The sequence below is a fragment of the Carassius gibelio genome, chromosome A6 (genome assembly GCF_023724105.1).
Source record: "Carassius gibelio isolate Cgi1373 ecotype wild population from Czech Republic chromosome A6, carGib1.2-hapl.c, whole genome shotgun sequence".
In the NCBI taxonomy this organism is placed as follows: Eukaryota; Metazoa; Chordata; class Actinopteri; order Cypriniformes; family Cyprinidae; genus Carassius; species Carassius gibelio.
The window spans coordinates 22,802,285-22,823,183 of record NC_068376.1 but is presented as its reverse complement, the minus strand read 5'-3'; the positions used below and the strand labels follow the sequence as shown (position 1 = coordinate 22,823,183).

The window sequence follows — 20,899 nt, the reverse complement described above, 5'->3', positions numbered from 1 at the left end:
TTATATATATATATATATATATATATATTTAAATTTTTGAGAGAACTAACCCTTTTAATTCGATAACTGTGAATATTCCATGTACCTTAGATAAGGAAAATTATAATCTACTCATCCTCAAGAAATGTATCATTTTACCCTGAAAATACCCACTGGATCCAGATGAAGTCTGTTGAGGAACACATCCTCTGTTTGGGAATCACTGTTCTGTGGTGTTGGTGGATCCACGCAACATTAACTTTGTAAGAAGTGCTGACATACACTTCCTAAGGTTTCTGTTTTAGGTGTCATTGAAAGGGTTGTGTATGTTCCCTTGCTGTGTTCTTACCATGATGAATTGAAGGCTATGTTGGCATTTGAACAGCATTCCTCCACCCCACCCCTTTCAACTGTGAGCCAAACAAAGAATCACTAAAGACAAGAGTCCAAATGTCCTTACATCCAAATGGGGGTTAAAAAAGAGAGGCATAGTCTGACTAAAAGAGCATATATCACATTTTGTGGTACTTTGACAAGAAATGACTACAATTAAATTCTGAATCACTGTCACCAAACCACAAAGACTAGTTTAGTTTAGATTTAAATGTGTTAGGAGAGCAGTTGTTGGTGAATATTATCTTCAAGATGCGAATAACCTGAAGACACACAAATAAACAATAACATGTACAAAGCTTCTATAGTTACTAAATAATGTGTCATACTCTATATGTTATATCCAAATATCCACCTTCACATAAGTACCATCACTGTGTGTAGTGCCACAATCTACCACAGTGGATTATTTTTCATTGTGTTATTTGAAAGAGAGCATGTCAAGTGCTGGGAGAGATTTAGATGTTTTCAAGATAGAATTTTGTCAGTTACCGATACGGATTGATCGAAGAGAGACAAAAATAAATTATGGATTACTTCAATGGATAGACTAAGTAGAACCAGTCTAAAAATGGTCTCAGGCTTTACAAAGATGTTAAGACCTTACGATGAAAGACCTAATACATCAATCTGAGATTAAACGGCCCACACTGAGGCGAGGACAGTATTGGAACTTCTGAAAAACAAAGCGCTGAGGGCTGTGTGTGCTGGGAGGTGGGGGTAGATAAAGAGAGAATAGAGCATCTGTCACACTCTGCTGCACATTGACTGCAGGGAGCTGTTTTTTTTTTTTGGGGGGGGGGGGGGGGTCACAATAAGGAAGAAGTGGAGAGTCAAAAGTCAGCATCTGTGTTAGAGTGGGAAGGACATCCAAAATTGTTGAAGGGTGTATAAAAATGTTGGGTTTAAGGTTTTGCCAATAGAGGGCAACACACAAATAATAACACTGTCTGATAACTGGCAGTATTATAAATGTGTGTAAAATTGTACTACCAATAAGGATAAGTATAGAAAATAAAAAAAGAGAAGAAAAGAACCCAAAGTCACTTTCACCTTTTTCTTGAAAGATCAAGTGATTAAAGAGCTTATACAGAGATACATCTGCACAGCCATAAGGTTGTGATTTCTGATGGGAGTTAAAGACCATGATATGTGAAGTCATCCTGGGCCAGGTACAAAGTGACCTGATGCACCAGCTTGTGCATCTGGCCCTTATAGTACTACAGTGTTAAAGCATAAATACTGTTTACTGTAAAGCCTGTAAAAGCCTTAAGATTGTGGAATACAGAAACCACTATTTTAATGGGACTGCAAATATTTCAATGTTTTTTTTATTTGTATAAAATACAAAATATGTTTATTTTTAAAGAAACGAATACTTTTATTTAGCAAAGATGCATTACACACACACACACACACACACACACACACACACACACACACACACACATATATATATATATATATACATATATATATATATATATATATATATATATATATATATATATATATATATATATATATTTATATAAAGACAATAAAGGCTTTTACATTGTTACACAACTTTCTTTTACAAACATGATGTTCTTTTGAAATTTCTATTCATTACAAAATTCTGAAAAATCATCATGGTTTCCACAAAAAGACTGGCATAATGGCTGCTGAAAATCCAGCTTTGACATCACAGGATTACATTACATTTTAAGACACATTAAAATAAAGAAGTTATTTTAAATTGTAGTACTATAATTCATAATACCACTTACAATATTAGAATATATTATGGTAAATGAGGAGATACCCCCTGACAATGTAAAACGCTTTGAGTGCTTAGAAAAGCGTTACATAAATGTAGAGAATTATTATTATTATTATTATTATTATTACACAGCCTCAATGAGCTTGAGAGTTCTTTCAAAAAGGATTAAAAAATAATAATAACTTCACATCATAGGTGATATCTAATTTTTTAATACTAATTACACACACACACACACACTCAAAGAGAGAGAGAGAGAGAGAGAGCAGATTTTATTAGTACAATAGTTTTTATTTTTCATTGAGGTAGACATTTTGACATGTAATACACTAATGCTGACTCTGAACATACAGCATTGTAACAGTGAGGTAGATTGTACATGTATTAAGTCATATTATTTTGTCCAGCATATTGCAAGTGTTAAAAGTAACATAAAGTTTCCATTTAAATGTCACTTTCATTTCTGTTTGTACATTTCAGTGTATGTCCCACTTGTCTCCCCATAACAAAAGCTCTCTATTCTTTCACATGCTTCATTCAAAACAGAGAAGGGTCAGAGAAAAACACATCCAGTGATCAACTCAGGGGGCTGGGAGAGCTCTGTGGGTTTCCATAGTAAATGTCACAATAGGTGAAGAGTGTTAAAGACTGCAGAGAGCCTTTTAGCCTTTTTCCATTAGCCCTGTGAAAGCCAGATATATTATGTGTTCTGTAGAAATATGCATTTTTATGATTGAAATACTGTATGTAATGTAACAAATACTTTTTTTTTCTTTCTTTTTTTTGAAGGACATGGCAAATATACTACACTAATTAGACATTAAAAGACAAAAACATCTTTCAAACTCAAAAATTGTATAAGATAAACATTAAGTATGGCTACATTCACAATTCCTGAGGGAAATCAAGTTTACATTCAAAGTTTATAGAGGAACCTTACATAATATTCCTAAAATAAGAGTGATTTTATCTGATTTCAGTGTTGAAGAACATCCATGACCCTACCACAGACATGCTCACTAACAAATTGTATGACAACCTTACATTAGACATGACATATGAAACTTTCATATATGTGCTTTGACTTATAATACAAGCTTCATTTTTGTGTACTTTTCTTTTCCATTCCTCTCTTTCAGTCTTTCTTTGGCTTGGATTTCATTAACTGAGGCAGTGGATTAATACTTGACACCATAATGTGCTTCACTGCACAACATAATTATAGAGAGAGAGAGTAAAAGACGAAAGGAAGGGAATAAAAAAGTGTGATTTCAGGGATACAAAAGAGTGTCTGTGCTACAGGTCTCATTAAAGCTGCAGTCAGAAATAATGATCATGTGCATAAGAGAGACATCGATCTTCTCAGTCCGTAAATGGTTTCATACCATAATGCTATTTGCCCTCAAGGGTATGTGTACTGTCCCGGACCTCCATAAGACCGTGTCTCCGGAGGCTGTAGATGACTGGTCTTACCCACAGAATCTCCCTCAAGATCAGACTGAGTGGAAAGTCTATCAGGCCTGTAGCTCTGGAGGTCTGTCCCACAACTTCCGTTGACATTTCCACCACTGTCGCTGTTCTGCCGTTCGGTCTTGTCCCTGATTGTGTATGGTGAGACTCTGGCAGTTTTGGACTGGTCGAAGCTGAACTTCCTGTTACGTTGGAGTTCAGCAGCAGCGAGGCTGCTGTGAAGAGGTGTGGGAGTGTGTAGACCCGAGGGCAGCAGAGAAGGGGTGCTCTGAGGGTAACTAGCACTCAGACCGCATTGCTGTGAATAAACATAGCCTGGTGCGGGTGGCAGGTATGCAGACGGCAAGGCAAATGCTGGCGATGGAAGATAGGATGGTTTAGGCAGCAGGTGTTGGCTGCTGTAAGATGAAGGGTAATCCTGAGATGTGGGACCACCGCTGTACGGCTGTTCTGAAAGATCACTTCCGGTCCCCTTCAATGGGTCTAAACCAGGAGGCCCGTCTGCGCTGTACCCCCCAGGCCATGGATCCTGGTGCTGCTCACTTCTCAGGAAACTCCCATGTTCTGGTAAGGACGAGTTGAAGGAATACCTCTCGGCATAGCGTTTTAGCAAGCTAGAGGCACTGAGGGCACTGATGTCGTCAGTGTAGCCTGAGAATGCAGGACGACTGGGCTGTGGAAATGGGAGGGGCTTAGGATGTACTGGAGATGATGTGGTAGAAGAAACATCATATCGTTGCTCCACCCACTCAGAAGACCACTGCATCATTGCCACACCTGGAAAATCAAAATAATAAAGATATGTTTTTCTCATACTGTATGCTAAAATAATGATATCTGTTAAAGGGACAGTTCACACAAAAATTAACATTTACAAAAATCTAATTCTAATTCTAGTTCTAGAGGTATTTCTCATTGAGAAATAATGCAAAACAAAAAAAGATCTTAAAAGGGATAGTTCACCAAAAAAATTACATTTCAGAAAAATTCTTCATGATTGTACAATTATTTTTATTTATTATTAAAAATAAGGCAAAAATTGTATTTTATTGTATTATGTATTTAAAGGGAAAGTTTAACCAAAAATGAAAATTCTCAAAATTCAGCATGATTTAACTTCTATATTATTTTTTAATGCATTGTTGAGGAATAATGCATATCTCCCCCCCCACCACACACCCCCCCCCCCCCCCCTTAGAGTTTGGCTGGTCCTGCGACTTATAGTCAGGTGCGACTTATTTATCAAAGTTAATTTGACATGAACCAAGAGAAATGAACTAAAACTGAATGAAGAGAAAACATTACCGTCTACAGCCGCGAATGGCGCTCTATGCTGCTCTATGCTCCTTTAGCCTACACTAAACAGTATAGAGCGCCCGCTGGCGGCTTTAGACGGTAATGTTTTCTCTTGGTTCTAAATAAATGCGACTTATAGTCCAGTGGAACTTATATATGTTTTTTTCCTCATCATGACGTATTTTTGGACTGATGTGACTTATACTCAGGTGCGACTTATGATGCTGCTATTAATTTTTATTGCTTTTTGAAAAATAATTCAATTCAAGGGATCATTCACTCAATAAATGATGACACAATTTTTACTTTTGAGTACTCTTTCCATTTAAATAGCTGTTTTTCCAACAAAAATAGAGAATAATAGCAAAAATCATAGCAACATCATGTGGTTTAAAGGTATTGGAGGCGAAACCCTTTCAACTTCACAAACGGACTGAAAGAAGAATTCACCATATGGAACTATTTAGTAATCTGGACAAGATGTGATCTATTCTTCACATCTTAATCTGTGCTTTAATGTAATCTCAGTAATGCTGCACTCATCATGCTGAGTGTAAGACAAATTAAATGAGCGAGTGAACGCTGGATTTACAACCAGTTGTATTTACATATGTCTGTGTGTGCATGTGTGTCTATTTATATGCACCTTCTGGAAATAAAGGCAGATTAGAATCTACAGATTAGAACAAAGTTCTAGGGCAGGTAGGAGACTGACAGCACACCAAGAGTTTAAGAGCATTTTAAACAAATATAAATGAATATTAACATATCCACCAGGGTTGTAGAGAGTCAAGATTCCTCGCTAATCCCAACAAATCCTTGCTAAACACAAATCTTGTTTCTTTTAAAAATATCTAATGCGGAAGAACAGTCAAATGCCAGTTTCTATGTATGAATCTGCCTTTTATTTGTATTTATATTTTTATGGTGCTTCCCTCAAATTCACACACTTACTAGAACTTCCATTGAAGAGACACGATCTCGTCCATAAATATGGCTGCACCCGGAATGCTAAGAATTCAGCCTGGGATTTATTTACAAAGCACATCCTCTACACACTCGTACATACATATATGCGTGCACACACACTTCAGGTTGGACATCATAAGAAGAATTGTTTTTAACACATGGCCAAAGGTCTGCAATGCTAAATCAATTAGTCATAATGTTGCATAATTCTTTGAACTACAAATGCTTAGATGCTGGCCACCACATAGCTCAAAATTTAAATATAAACACTATCTAAAGATTTTTTATCAGTAGAAATAATAAAAAATAATCAGCAAAAATAATAATAATATTCAGGACTATTTGAATGTATTCTTTTTCTTCTTATGGTTGTGAAAAGGCTCATGATATGTGCAAAGAAACATCTGGTAAACTCATTACTCTCTCACAACTACTTTTCACCAGAATATTATTTAACATTTACACATATCTGCACGGACTCATAATAAATATGCGCGTTTTACTCTATGCATTAACTCACCATGCTGTTTTAACCAGAATTCTGTATCAGCTTGTTATTTTTGTGAGTTGATTGTATATGCTACTGGTGTACAAAAAATCTTTCAACCATAGCTCATAAACACAGATACCTGAAAGAAAGAGAGATTATTATTACTCCACCTTGTGCTTTCTTGAAATAAACATTTTGCCATTTTAAAATTTCACATACCAACCAACACTAACCACCCAAACCATTAGGTACAAGCAGTAAATGTGACATTATGATGTATAAACACACAACACACGTGCAACCAAAGGGATTTCTCTCTCATTCTCTTTAACTTAACATGCAAAAGCTATTAATGTAGATTTAAACAGATAATGAGAGGCATAAATGAAGTGATTTTAAAATATAAACAGATAAATGTTTTCATGGTATTTCACATGCATTAAGAAACATACCAGTCCCTCTCCTTCAATCTTCATTGCACTGTAGCAGTTATAAGTAAATTCCAAGCTTTACGCTGCCATGCCTCTGACACTTTTTTTTTGTCTTTTGCCTCTTCTTTTTTTCCTTCTATCCAACTGTGCTCTACCTCCCTCTGCCCCTGTGACAACAGCCCACATGCACAGCACCTCCCCCACCAAAATCCACCCCTCCCCCAGCCCTCCCTTTTTGTTGAAAGTATTTAAAGGGATAGTTAACCCAAAAATGAAAATTTGATGTTTACCTGCTTACCCCCAGGGCATTCAAGATATAGGTGAATTTGTTTCTTCAGTAGAACTCAAACACTTCACATCTGACTGATTTTTTTTTTTTTTTACATTTATTGTAGCCTGTATAAATAATGCAATAAAACAATATTGCAAAATATGTGGTTTAGTTAAAAATCTTTCAGTCCCAAATAAATTCTTGATTTTATATTTTAAAATAGCTTACTTTGTGAAGCTAAAGTGTAATTTTTCTGTTTGAATTCCTTTCTACTCTTGTAAGTGCTATTTGCACAATCTGAATCTGGTTTAGAGAACTCAAAATCAATCCACGTAAGCTTTGCTGCTAATTGTAGTTGGAGGCTTAAAATGCCCAAGCAAAGGATCTCCAGCAAGCTAATTAGCTATCATGGCATTAGCTCATTGTGCAGAGGTCAAGTAAACAAATCCCAGTGACTTTTCCAGATGTATCTATGCTTCATTGTCTTAGCTAATTGTCTATCAAATTTCTTACTTTTGTGTCCTGTCTTGGTGTTAGTCCAAAAGCTGACTTACTGTATTTTGTATTTCATATTCAAGAAATTAAAACATAGACCACAAATATTAAATGGATCACTTCTATTAAACAAACAAACAAACAAACAAACAAACGTGAAAATCATGCCTTACAAGAGCTAATTGTATTTTTGATAAATAATTCAAAATGTGTTTAATTCTAAATGTGTGCACAATAATGTTGTCCTGCCTGAAAACGACACGAAGACGGAAAAATGAGCAGTAGACTAAAATGAAACTTTGGTTTTATTGACTTTTTGTATGAAATACACCATTCTATGACCCTCCATGCTCACTATGAGTTAACTCCAATCGACAAATCATGCAACTTTAAAGAGGTAGGCATAGTATATAAAAGACTTTTGATGTGTGATAATGTTTGCTTGACTCCAAATTTCGCTTAGAAAGCATGTTTTTATTTAATTATTGCTTTGACTTGGTAGAGTACTTCACATTTCATTGTAATAGGTAAGTTAACTAATTTGTGCAATGACATGGAATTATGTATTGTAAATACTCATAATCCACAGCTGATGTTCTAAAAGCTGCCTTAGTTGTTCTGTGGCATGCATGTGTGTTTAAAATCAGACTGTAGGGTGGAACAGGTTTTATTGACAGACAGAAATTACCCTGCAAATGACATCATATTGAAATTGTTTTGTTGTGCCTGTTTTATAAATTGTAGTCAAGACAAAGTTGAAGGGGACTTTTAGATGAAAAAAGATTTGCCACAGGTTTCCGTGTGAGTGCTATCTCAGAAGGTTGTTTCATAGAATTGTTTAGCCAACATTTTGTGGTCTGGTCTTCAAGATTGCTGCTAGTAATATCACTCTCGGCCGTCTAGTGCATCCTGGAGCCTAAACAACACAGAGAAAGTAGAATCAGTAATGTATATTATACATTGTAAAATACAAAACTAAAGTTTTATTTGATCTCTTACTTGAAGTCTTCCCCATCTAGAAGTTTCTTGTAAGTGTTGATCTCTGCTTCCAGTTTCATCTTAATATTAAGCAGGGCTTCATATTCCTGACCCTGCTCTGTGATATTTGACTTCAGCTGTGACAGCTCAGCTTCAAGCTGCAGCGTGAGACCGTTGTACTTCTCCACCTCTGCGTTTGAACGTAGCTCTGTGTTCCGTAGCGTATCCTCAAGTGACCCTTTCTATAAAGTTTGGTAGTTTCATCAGACAGTTGCAACATAAACTACTAATTTGATTAAAATTGCAACGATGATATCTGAAACTTTCATAATATGGTATGCATGTGAACATTACCAGGCTTTGTTGGGATGAAAGCTCTATTTCTAGTGTTTGAATCTGTCGCCGTAGGTCATTCACTTCCATTTGTGCACCCTGTAATGCCTCTGTGTTCTGAGCCACCTGCCCCTGAACTTCTGATAGCTGATGAGAAAGAGTAGGTTAGATTTGCCTGGAGATATCGGAGTTCAGTTAAAGCAAATTTAGTGACATGTGGTAATCAGCGGTTCTGTACCTGGGATTCGTGCCACATTTTGAGTTCTTCTGCGTTTTTAAGAGCCATCTTTTCATAGTTACTCCTAATCTCATCCATCACTAGAGACAGATCCTGCCCCTTTGGTGCATCAACATCCACCTGAACACCCGACTGGGAGATCTGGTTTCGCAGCTCCCCAACTTCCTGTCAAAGTTGAGCAGAAAAGAAATCAGAGATATTTAGAGTATGAAATTATAATATGGTGGCGGTTCGTGCATTTCGACGTCGTCACCAATTTTTTTCCAATCAAATGCTCACTAGAATTAGCCATCAACCACAAATTGAGTGAGGAGCTAAGACAAATAAAAAGCTTATTATTTTTTTTTTTTAAGATAATAAGATAATACATCAACAAAGGAAAGAAAGATGTGTTCATCTAACGTAATTAAGTCCATATTCAGCATATTCAGAGATGTGTCTCATCCTGTCTCATACTGTGTGTGAATCTAGTGCACCTAGTCTTAAGTGGTGCTTATGCAATGGTTGTTTACATTTTCATGGTTTTTCTTGAGGAAAGAAAGCTCATCTTTCAAGGACTCAATTTCACCCTCCACATTCAGGCGACCAATGTTGGTGTCATCGATGACCTTCTTCAGACCTGCAATATCTCCTTCCACAGACTGCCTGATGGCCATCTCATTCTCAAACCTATAACACACACATAATAGTCTTTCAAGTAATGCACTAAAATGTTTCTGTGAGCATGATAACAGTCGTCCATCACACATCTGTCAGGCTGAAGATTTCTGGTATGTCTATTTGTGACCCTTGACCACAAAACCAGTCATATGGGCACAATTTTTTAAATTGAGATTAAATAAGCTTTTCACTGATGTATGGTTTATATGGCTGACATATAACTATTTGAAAATATGGAATCTTAGGGAATATATATCTTTACTGTAGGGAATTTACAAAATATCTTAATGGAATATGATCTTTACTTAATATTCTAATGATTTTTGATTGAGCACAAAAGCATGTTCCTTTGATATCAAGCTACAAAGAGATATTTATTAAGATGCTTGTTGTGTGGTGCATTATTGAAAACTGACTTGACTCTGAAGTCATCTGCAGCCAGACGAGCATTGTCAATCTGCAGAACAAGACGAGCATTGTCCGAAGTGACATCAAACACCTACAGAGTGAAACAAAGCACATATTTCACCAAACAAAACCTGTTTTGACATCCGTTCAACTTTTTGTCTTGTAGCAACTCTAGAAAAGATACGATTTCTAAGATGATTTAATTACAGCATTCTTGGAATGTGGTTCAGACGTATGAGTTCTTATCAAGTCAACTAATAACCTGGAATCAGATTTTGATTTATACTTTGTAACTTTACTTTCTTTAGGAAACTGGTGCATGAAAAGGTCTGATTGAGTAGGACTGTTGTTTTTCAGTCAAACTTGATTTTGACAGTGTATTTTTGGGATTTATTTATTTATTATTGCTATATTTAATGTACTGTATTCAAGATAATTTGTGCATATCTGTGTATAAATATGTAATATCTGTGTAATATCTATGTGCGCAGAGCAGAAGATTTGAGTTTAAGGAATAATCAAACAATACTCATTCTAAATGTGTCTATGTGCCACATCCTGCAGGGGTAAAAGAGGAAGCTGGTACATATTATCATGTGTTTCACCGTATCAGACCTGGCAGTCTGAAATTTCATAATATTTGTTTTATTTTCTTCTAAATAAAAATATAATTTGCATTCTTTTTAGTTTAGAGCCTTTTTTATTAGCTTTTGCAGTTTTGTAACTGGAATTTGGTTGAATTGAATAAAAAAAAATCAAAGCAAAGATTTTGGAACTATAAATGTTATGCTATGACTCAGCCACATCTGTTATAAATTATGGAGTTGTTCTTTTGCATTCTTGTTTTGTGCGAGAGAGCGCCATTGTGGCTGTGTGGGTGCTTAAGTGTGTGTGCAATTGCTTATCCCACATCTGTTTTGCATTATGACTCTAGTCAGAGACTGTGGGAAGTTTCAGCTGGTTGTAGTCCATCAAACATTCTTCTAATGCTTTAGAAATTATTATGGATGTTAAATTTGTGTCGACCATTGTCATGGTTGCACATATTTTAAAACCAAATGTGGGTTTTGAGGAATTCCCTCAGTAGTAACCAGAATGCATATAGAGAAAAGCAGAACAGGCGAAAGAATGGAAAGAGAGTGAGAGAGAGAGAGAGAGAACAGGGCATGTGCCACACCCTCCATTCAGATGTACGGAAATCTGATCATGCATTTTTATTACACTGAAGGGTTCTCATGAATACTACAGAAACTTTTTTTTTAATATATATATTCTCAAGACATTCTTTAGACTTAAAAAGGCTTAGGTTTTGGTGACAAAGAAACCAAAAAAGTTTTTAGGAGTTTAACATCCGCAAAAAAAAAAAAAGAAAAAACTGAAAAAACAAAAACAACAACTGTTAATCTAAAAGTGTGCTTTTTTATTGTTAATTGGTTTTATTCAAGTGTATGTATTATATTGAATATTATATTATACATTTTCCATAACCTTTATTGGTATGTAAAATACCTTTGTATACTTTCCCTATAGTATAAGTATAAACCATTTTTTGTGTTCTGTTGAAATGAATACATAAAATGGCTCTTTTCAGCTTGTGCAAAACCTTTACTTTAATTCTAGGTTTTGCTACTTCATTTGAGCTTGATTGCTGTAATTCAAAACATCTGGTATCTCCTCCTCTTCCTAAGATAAATGACTGGCTGCTCTCACAAACTCTCAAATGCTTCCCTTTGCAGCTTGCTCAGACAAAGAATACAGTATTAACCCAACAGTGTCTCTCACCTCCCTCCTCAGGTCATCCAGGATTTCGTTGTACTTGCTGTAGTCGCGTGTTTCTGGTCCACCTTTCTCCAGGGCCTCTCTGATCTGCATCTCCAGTTTGCTGTTCTCCTCCTCCAGCCGGCGCACCGTTTCTAGGTATGTCGCCAGACGGTCGTTCAAATTCTGCATCTGGCCTTTCTCATTGCCCATGACATGCCCTGTGGAGGCAGTGCTCGCCCTGAGGGACCCCGCAGAACCAGCACCCATGCCGGCTGAGCTCACCTTGTAGGCTGTGGAAGAAGAAATGCCCCCACTTCTAGGAGCAGAACGAAGAGACATGGAAGAGGCAGATGAGATCCTGGTGCCCTGTCCACCCGCCCCGCCATACGTACTAGCGGCACGGTGTACCGGCATAGATCGGGTGAAGGAGATGTGAGAGGCCTGAGGTGCGTAGAAGCTCATGGTGGTGGAGGAAGGAAGTACTGGCTGCACGAGAAAATGAGCGTATGATGAGGGACGTAAGCCTTTGAGAGCTACAGGAAGAGAACTTTGAGGCTTTTATACCCCCACCAAACTCTTTCTGTTCCTCCTTTTCTCTCTCTGACTCACAGACACATGCACACTGACCAGCTAAGACCCTGCCCACATGGCCTGTTTTTTTCCCTTACTTTTTTTTCGGTGATCTCTAACGCCCTTTTCATATACTTTCTCCCTCCTTTTCTGTCTCAAATTCACCCCTCTGCCTCCCTCCATCCGAACCCAATCCCTGAGCTTATCTGACCACATTTATGTACTGCAACGAGATACAGCCCTGAACTCAGGCTCTTTATCTGCTTCGGTGAAGTCTAACTAAGAAAAACAGGAGCTGAGAAAGAATAAAATGGTTTATGATTTTCATCAAGCACCTTTGGGACAGCATTGTTTGCATTTTCCCAAGACAACATGTGAACTACATTTATTATTATTTTTTTTTTAAGTTTAGATCCTTAAAGGGATAGTCCACCACCAAATTCCATAATTGTTTTTGTTAAATATATATCATGTTTCACAAAAGAAAGGAACTCATACAGCTTTGGAACATGATCATTTTAATTTCTGGCTGAACTTTAAGGCATCTAAACTTATTCACTGGGATGTTTGTGCAAACTGCAGCGCTACAAATAGTCTCACTTGCTTTTGACCTTTTAAGGTCTTGCTCAAAATTATATAACTTTCCAAATATGTGTTTAAAAATACTTTGATAAAGGCTCAACACTAACACAGAATAAATTTGGGAGCTGTATAAAAAACAAGGTGGTAAATGCAAAAGCTTAAAAAATGTCTTAATGGTTGGAGTTCAGTAAAAGAGGAACAGGGTGAATCTCTACCTCTCTCAGGTTTAAAATGTATCACTTTTGGTAAAAATTTTGCTAAGACAAAATTATCTTGATGCTATCACTTGTTGTAACACAAAACCTGGAAAACCTATTAAAAACCATAGTCTTGGCTGTGATGTGTATTGTACAGTCTAACACAAAATGTGCAAGCTCTCACTGAGATCATATTGAACAAGCAACGATTATATCCCAGCTTTTATATCACAGATTTTGAAATCCACAAGAAAAAAACAATACCACGTAGCTAATTGCTGTAATAAAGATATTTCTTTGAAATACCTGTGATCCAAAAGAACAGGACACCAGAGCTCAACACACCCAGGAGGAAAAAGAAACCTGAGGAGTAAGCACAAAGGGTATTTGAAAGCTGATCTTTCTTTCTTTCTATCTTTCTTTCTTTTTTCCTTTCTTTTCTTAACATGTTTATCCAAACATCTGTTTTCTTGAAATGAATGTTCTCAGTTGTTTTTTTTTCTTTGTCCATTTTTTTAAATACTTGCAATGTTTGTAACTTGTTAAAAACTGTCAATGTGCATCAAGGAAAAATTCATGTTTCACTTTTTTCAAAAAAATACTTGTATTCACAATTTAAAATACCTGTGATGTAACAGGCAGCGGGTTACCTATTTAGAGGCTGAATTAATTTCTCGTGGAACATTTCTCTGACTTGGATGAGAATCTTTGCTAAATTGGTCTTGTCGGTGGTTACAGTGCTTTCTCTGTGTCAAGAGTGCAGTCTGCAGTGTCTTTGTTTGGATGGGGTATCCATAGATTCCAGAGAGCTTTGGTTTTCTACACGATGAGTCATCTGTCTCATGATTTCCGGGAGCTCTGAATACAAATCACAAACTGCCCTGCAGGAAAAAAGTGCATGGTTTGATCAAGACCATCTTTTTTCTACTCTATTCTTCATGCTTTAAACCTCCTGTATGCTCTGTAGATCTTTTCCTATAGATGCAGAGAAGTACATCCAGTATTCAAGACCTTGAATGAGTGTTTGTTTCAGTCATACACATGGCAACCTTATGTGTGTGTTTTGTTGCACCAGTTTGTTTCTAAGCAACATTTTCATTTCCTTTCCTGTGGTTAGTCAGAACTGTGCTGTGCACATCAACAACAGTCATACTGAGATGCATCACTTAAATCAGGAGGACAGAAAGCTGATCACAAGAAATCCTGTTTACAGTCTCTTCTCACTTTATTATGGAATTATTTCCAGTCAGTAGCTTAGTGGATGTCACATGTCTTGATAAAGATCTGCATAGCACAGACAAGCCATCAGATTAATGGATTACAAATGAAGAGTCCAGTGAAAAGTTGGCAGACACAGCTGGCAGTAAGCAGAGAGATAGAAAGGAAAAGAGTGCCAAAAAGCAGGAAAACGAAGGGACAGTGAGTCACACTCCAGAATGAAGGAATTTGCACCACCATGCCTCTTTTAGAACATGTGACTTCCCCCACTCATAAACTAGTTTTTAGTTTATTTCTCAGTTACATGAATGCAATGAAAGTAGTTAAAGCGGTAACTCCTATTTAACTAATAGGCTCAGATTTACATTCATTATATTAATGAAAATCTGACAGCATTTTTTTAACACACTGAAAATAGGTCAGATTTTTATTGGACCCATTTCCAGATAAATCTGGATGAAACTGGATCGACGGGCTGTAGAGAGAGAACGAAATAAATGTCCTTGGCAAACAAATTCAGCTCAACGTTTTATTACTCTTTTGTGTTTGTCTGTTTTTTATTCATGTTTCCATCCAGTCACCCTCTGTATTACCTGCTCATTATCTGCAACTCAAATATTCTCAGAAAAGCCAGAAAAAAAATTAATAATGGAAAGAACAAGCAAAGGAAAGCTCCAGCAATGCTTCAGCATTGTTTGTATGCTAGCATGTATTTTAACTGGGAGGAAAGAGGAGGGTGAACAGAACATGACTGTATTAACTTAAATTAATTGTGCAACATAAAAACATTTTGAGATTTGAGAGGTGTGCTGACATCTCCTGCGATGCATCAAGCCACTCACATAAATTCCACAGTTTAAATTAATGAACGACTTAGACAAGCTGTACATAATGTACAGAATGACTGCAATAATTGGATTACGCAATGTTTTAATTAATTTCTAAATAATTGTATATATATATTTTTTCCTCAACTTTCTCTTTGTAGTGTTACAAGCTCTGGGTGCATAAAGAAGATCTGTAAAGATGCAAAGACTACAGTAAAGTCTCAAATCCAAAGAGATATTCTTTATAAAAGTTAAGTCCATCACACCCTCCTAAAACTGCTCATTCTGACACGCCCCCATGTCTATGCCATGATGTGGGAAGATTTGCATAAAGCCGCCCAAATGTTCATGCAAAGAAAGAAGACATAACTTTTATTCTTGCTGTTGCCACCACCGCCATGTTGTGGAGACGTGTGTTTTGTTGTGAAAGCGAAGCTACTTTGTTTGGCCTTCCAAAAGAGGACACAACTAGAAATCAGTGGTTAAGTTGTATTTACAACACTGAGCACATTTACATGCACACCAGTAAGCTGATAACTCACAAATATCAGCTTATTAAAACAACCAGTTTTCCCCTTTTACATGCATAAGTAACCTGAAAACGCAAGTAAGTGGAGTTTACATGACTTGATTATTAATCGGGTTATTTCCCTATAGTGACGTCAAAAAATAATAATTTGCTTATCTGACTCGGAGTATTCAATACATATGTCAGTTGTGATGTTAAATTAAGCTTGCAACATAACTTGCAACATGTCGGGAAAATTACAGCTCATATCCACTCATGCAGTTATAAACAAAGCATTGTGACTGAACCACTTCTACTTCTGCTGCACAAGAGGATATTCTTTATAAAAATTAAGTCCACCACACCCTCCTAAAACGGCTGGTTCTGACACGCCCCTTTAAATCTAGATTAAAGACCCATCTCTTTAACCTGGCATCCACATAACATACTAATATGCTTTTAATATCCAAATCCGTTAAAGGATTTTTAGGCTGCATTAATAAGGTAAACCGGAACTGGAAACACTTCACATAACACCCTATGTACTTGCTACATCATTAGAAGAATGGCATCTACGCTAATATTAGTCTGTTTCTCTCTTATTCCGAGGTCACCGAGGCCACCAGATCTAGTCTGTATCCAGATCAGAGGGTCACTGCAGTCACCCGGATCCAGTACGTATCCAGACCAGATGGTGGATCAGCACCTAGAAAGGACCTCTACTGCCCTGAAAGACAGCGGAGACCAGGACAACTAGAGCCCCAGACACAGATCCCCTGTAAAGACCTTGTCTCAGAGGACCACCAGGACAAGACCACAGGAAACAGATGATTCTTCTGCACAATCTGACTTTGCTGCAGCCTGGAATTTAACTACTGGTTTCGTCTGGTCAGAGGAGAACTGGCCCCCCAACTGAGCCTGGTTTCTCCCAAGGTTTTTTTCACATTCTTTCACCGATGGAGTTTCGGTTCCTTGCCGCTGTCGCCTCTGGCTTGCTTAGTTGGGGTCACTTCATCTACAGCGATATCATTGACTTGATTGCAAATGAATGCACAGACACTATTTAAACTGAACAGAGATGACATAACTGAATTCAATGATGAACTGCCTTTCATCTATCATTTTGCATTATTGAGAAACTGTTTTCCAAATGAATGTTGTTCAGTTGCTTTGATGCAATGTATTTTGTTTAAAGCGCTATATAAATAAAGGTGACTTTGACTTTGACTTTGAGGACACATTTTTATCATTTTCTGAGTCCTGAAAAAGTCTGCTTTTGTGTTATATTTCCTTATTTCTTTACTGCAAAATGTTTGCATGGTCTAGATTCGCTTAAATCTGCACTAATGATGAGTTCTTATCACGTATCACACATGCGCATTTCAATAAGCCAACAGAAAGTGGTTTAATGCATTTAAATAACATGCAAAATCTTTGTAAGAGGCAAAAAAATACTTTTTGTGACCAATTTCTACTTACACCATTTATGCATACAATACATCAGACCTTTAAAAGAAAACTGGTTTACATGGTTTACAGCGTTTACATGACCAAGTGTGTTTTTGGCTTATTAAGCATAATCAGTTTAAGAGTGTGCATGTAAACGTGCTCACTGATCCGGAAAAGTTCAACTCAATTATTTGGATGTGTACTGTACAGCCCTTTTTATGGAGGAATGTTTCCTGAACCAGCACCCTACAATGTTTCTGTATACTGGGTCAATTCCAACTTTGCAAGGACAGTCTGGCACTTCTGAGTCAGAGCATGTAAGTATGTTTGCATATTCAAAGAATTTGCCACTGATGATTCAAATGTGAGTTTTTAGCAGTGTAGAGTAGCACTTGTTTGTCATTTCTCTGATCAGATATGGTTTAATGTTTACACAGCGTGATAAAAAGACAGTATAAGTCATTATAATCAGTAATTAAGTCCCCACTGGATGCAACAAAGGCCTAGTTTCTAATGGGTTTTATTATTTTTGACTTGTTGAGCTGTGATACGGCATCACAATGTCAACATTGCTTAACATTTCCATCACACGCTTGAGGTATTCGGCCAATCACAATGCACTGGATAGCTGGCCAATCAGAGCAGACCTCGCTTTTCAGAATGACGAGTCTTATAAAAAGCCTTGACACATTCCAAAAAGGCAGGACATAGAGATGCAACAATAATGTACAGTATGTGGAAAATATATATATATTTTTTTACCTTAAACTGCTTAAACACATTGCATTACACCAAATACACCAAATAATGTTCTTTTTAGCAATGCCACATGACCCCTTTAAAATGACACAATCTAATCCTGTTTATATGAAATAAACCTGCTCCTGAGCTGCTTGAGCTAAGGGAACTGTCCCTGTGACAGCAACTCAGGGATGAGCTTTGAAGAACTTAATCCTGATCACGTCAGATCATCAACAATTAAATTCAGCTGAGTAATCCATTTTCAATGATTAAATAATAATAAGATATGTTTTTTGAGTACCCAATTAGCATATTACTGTGATTTCTGAAGGATCATGTGAAACTGTTATGGCTAAAATGTTTTAAGTTTCACAATATTACTGTTTTTACTAGTAACAGTGTAATCATTGTCTCTTTAAGGAAATATGCTGTAGTATGACTCAATTGACAAATGTGCGCTAAGTGTTAATGCCCCGTCTAGGGGTAGAGTGTAACATGGAAAACACCATACATAATTAAAAGTGAATATTTAATTTAAAAATAAATAGAAGTTGATATAAAGTCTTTTATGTGTAATCATAATATGTCACTGATATGTTTAATTCATGAGTAATCATGTTTTGTGTGGCTGTAGACTAAGGCAAAGATAGAAGGCTGTGAGAAGTGTGATTGGAAGGGGTAAGGTAAACTTTTGTGATAGATTAGTGCGACAGACACACCCTGCTACATGCCACAAAGATTTTCTCAGCAGATTAAGGAATAATTTTTTTTATGAAACATTTAGTAAGAACATTTTAAAGTGAGTGAAGCTACAGAAAAATGACGTCCTGACAAAACTGCACCATAATATCTGTCTACAAGAGTTACTTAGACCTTGCTGAACAGCCAAATGTCTTGTTCTAGACGAGTCTTTCAACTGTCATTCTGCTGTTAGTGTTCTGTAGACATAATGCAATTCCAAACTGAGCCACTAGGGAGTGCTAAAAACCGCCAAAACTGTGGAAACACAAGACAGACTCGATCATAATATAATAAGCTTGTATTATTATGTTTTTACTCAGCTCTTTTCCACTTCAATTCTCAGATGTTTTTTTCTTTCTTGATTCACTGGCTCAAAACATTTAGCATTTATATTCTTCTGCAGAGCCCACTGTCTATTCATTCTACACTAGGCCACATTTCTCTCTGGTAATGCTGGTTGAAATTATGTTGCAGTCGCCCAACTTTACTTTTTTTTCAGATTTATTTGAAATTTCACAATTTCTCTTTATTACTGTAATTCACAGTTTTCCAAGGGTTCCCACTGAAGAGTGGTGATACTGATGTGCTAGGCTGAATTATTACAATACTGTTTAAGTTATAAGTAGGCCTACTGTTTATGTAAAACAACTCTGTCCTTCATTTCAGCACCTTGTACTTACAAAGAATGCTTTCTCATTCTTTGAAACATTTATCCAAAAGCAAACATATGTTATGCCTGTGTTCACATAGTGTCACTCATGAGCAAATTCTCCTGCTGAAAGATCTGTTTTACCGACAGTCATCTGTTTTTGCCTGCAGGGCACCACACCTTTTTTTTTTTTTTACAGGAATGCAGCAAGATATTATAGTTTTGCATTAAATTAATATTATTATAACATCTGGAACTGATGAAATTCAATAATAATGGCAGAGCCTAAATGTTTTTTGCAACCCATTTATTTTAAGAAAACTTCTTACAATAGATGAAATAGATGACATGATGTGCATGTCAGGTGGACTATGTAGACTGACGCTGATAGGAAGCTGACTTCAATGATATAGCCTATTCTGATTGTCAAATATAATATGTGTAAATTAATAGTTTTGTCATTTAAAAAAACTGAATTACCATATAAGCTGATCTATGATGAAAGCAACACAGCTACAACAAATAAAATTGATAATGGGTGTGTTAGATTTAAAGTGTTCAAATAATCAAACATTGACAGTAATCAGTTGTATTGTTAGCACCAAGAGGCCCCCAAATAAAATTCTTCTTAGGGCCTCTGCTGCCTATAGCCATTCATGCTACAGCTGAAGTCAATGACAGCTTAGGGAGTGCTCTTTGCTCTCTTTATATATAGCCTATTATATACTTTTATTTTATAAGTTTTTTAATTTAATGCTCTTATGAGGGACCAATGACCACACTGCAGAGTTTAAGGAGAGACAACTGCATTTAACAGTTAAGGATCATATCTGAATATGTTCTTTTAATTGATGATGAAGAATTATAAGCGTGTGTATGAAACGGCGTATGCACAGTTGTTCAGAATAGCATGGCATATTGTTCACAAGATGCAGGCAAATTTTTTTTATTGCTTATAGAAAGGATGCACATTCTCTCTCACACACACACACACACACACACACACACGCACACGCACACACACACACACACACACACACACACATATAAAATATAATATATTATTACGGAGCACTGCATGTCTATTTTTCTTCAAAGCACCAACTTAGAATGCCTAATGTTGGCTTGATTGCTTCTGTTACATGAGAAAATCAATAATTTTATCTATACCCGATGAAGTAGATTTACTAAGGGTGGGGTCCGGGTCGCGGTCTTTTTGTCAAATGGCCTGCTGTCTGATAACTGGTTGGGTGTTCTGTTAAGTATACTGTGTGTGCAGGTTTACCAAACAAGACCCATGCAGGACTCGGCTTTAAACTACTTTGCGTCTCTCCGTCAGATAACTTCATTCATCCATGATGCGCCATTTTCAGATATTTCCCTAAACAGCCACAGCTCATATATTTTTCTGCCATGGGGTGAGAACGTAATTATTTATTTTTGATTATTATTATTTGATTTCAGTTAGTTTTTCAATAACTGT

At 36.6% G+C, this 20,899-nt stretch overlaps 2 protein-coding genes across 3 annotated transcripts; both read right to left on the bottom strand.

The window, feature by feature from the left end:
• Positions 1 to 2,413: 2,413 nt before the first annotated feature.
• Positions 2,414 to 6,981, bottom strand: LOC128015153 (fidgetin-like protein 2). 2 transcript variants are annotated; one of them, XM_052598833.1, is made up of 3 exons: positions 6,812 to 6,981; positions 6,390 to 6,498; positions 2,414 to 4,381 (listed from the first exon to the last, which is right to left on the bottom strand). In XM_052598833.1, the coding sequence occupies exon 3, from the start codon at positions 4,371 to 4,373 to the stop codon at positions 3,537 to 3,539; it is 837 nt and encodes a 278-aa protein (XP_052454793.1). In that variant the 5' UTR covers positions 4,374 to 4,381; positions 6,390 to 6,498; positions 6,812 to 6,981; the 3' UTR covers positions 2,414 to 3,536. The 2 variants fall into 2 exon arrangements, with proteins under 2 accessions (XP_052454793.1, XP_052454792.1); XM_052598832.1 differs by lacking the exon at positions 6,390 to 6,498 and having other exon boundaries at positions 6,812 to 6,980.
• Positions 6,982 to 7,843: 862 nt separating this feature from the next.
• Positions 7,844 to 12,477, bottom strand: LOC128015734 (keratin, type I cytoskeletal 18). The gene is made up of 7 exons (XM_052599815.1): positions 11,956 to 12,477; positions 10,182 to 10,264; positions 9,618 to 9,774; positions 9,106 to 9,270; positions 8,889 to 9,014; positions 8,556 to 8,776; positions 7,844 to 8,472 (listed from the first exon to the last, which is right to left on the bottom strand). The coding sequence occupies exons 1-7, from the start codon at positions 12,394 to 12,396 to the stop codon at positions 8,442 to 8,444; spliced, it is 1,224 nt and encodes a 407-aa protein (XP_052455775.1). The 5' UTR covers positions 12,397 to 12,477; the 3' UTR covers positions 7,844 to 8,441.
• Positions 12,478 to 20,899: the final 8,422 nt, after the last annotated feature.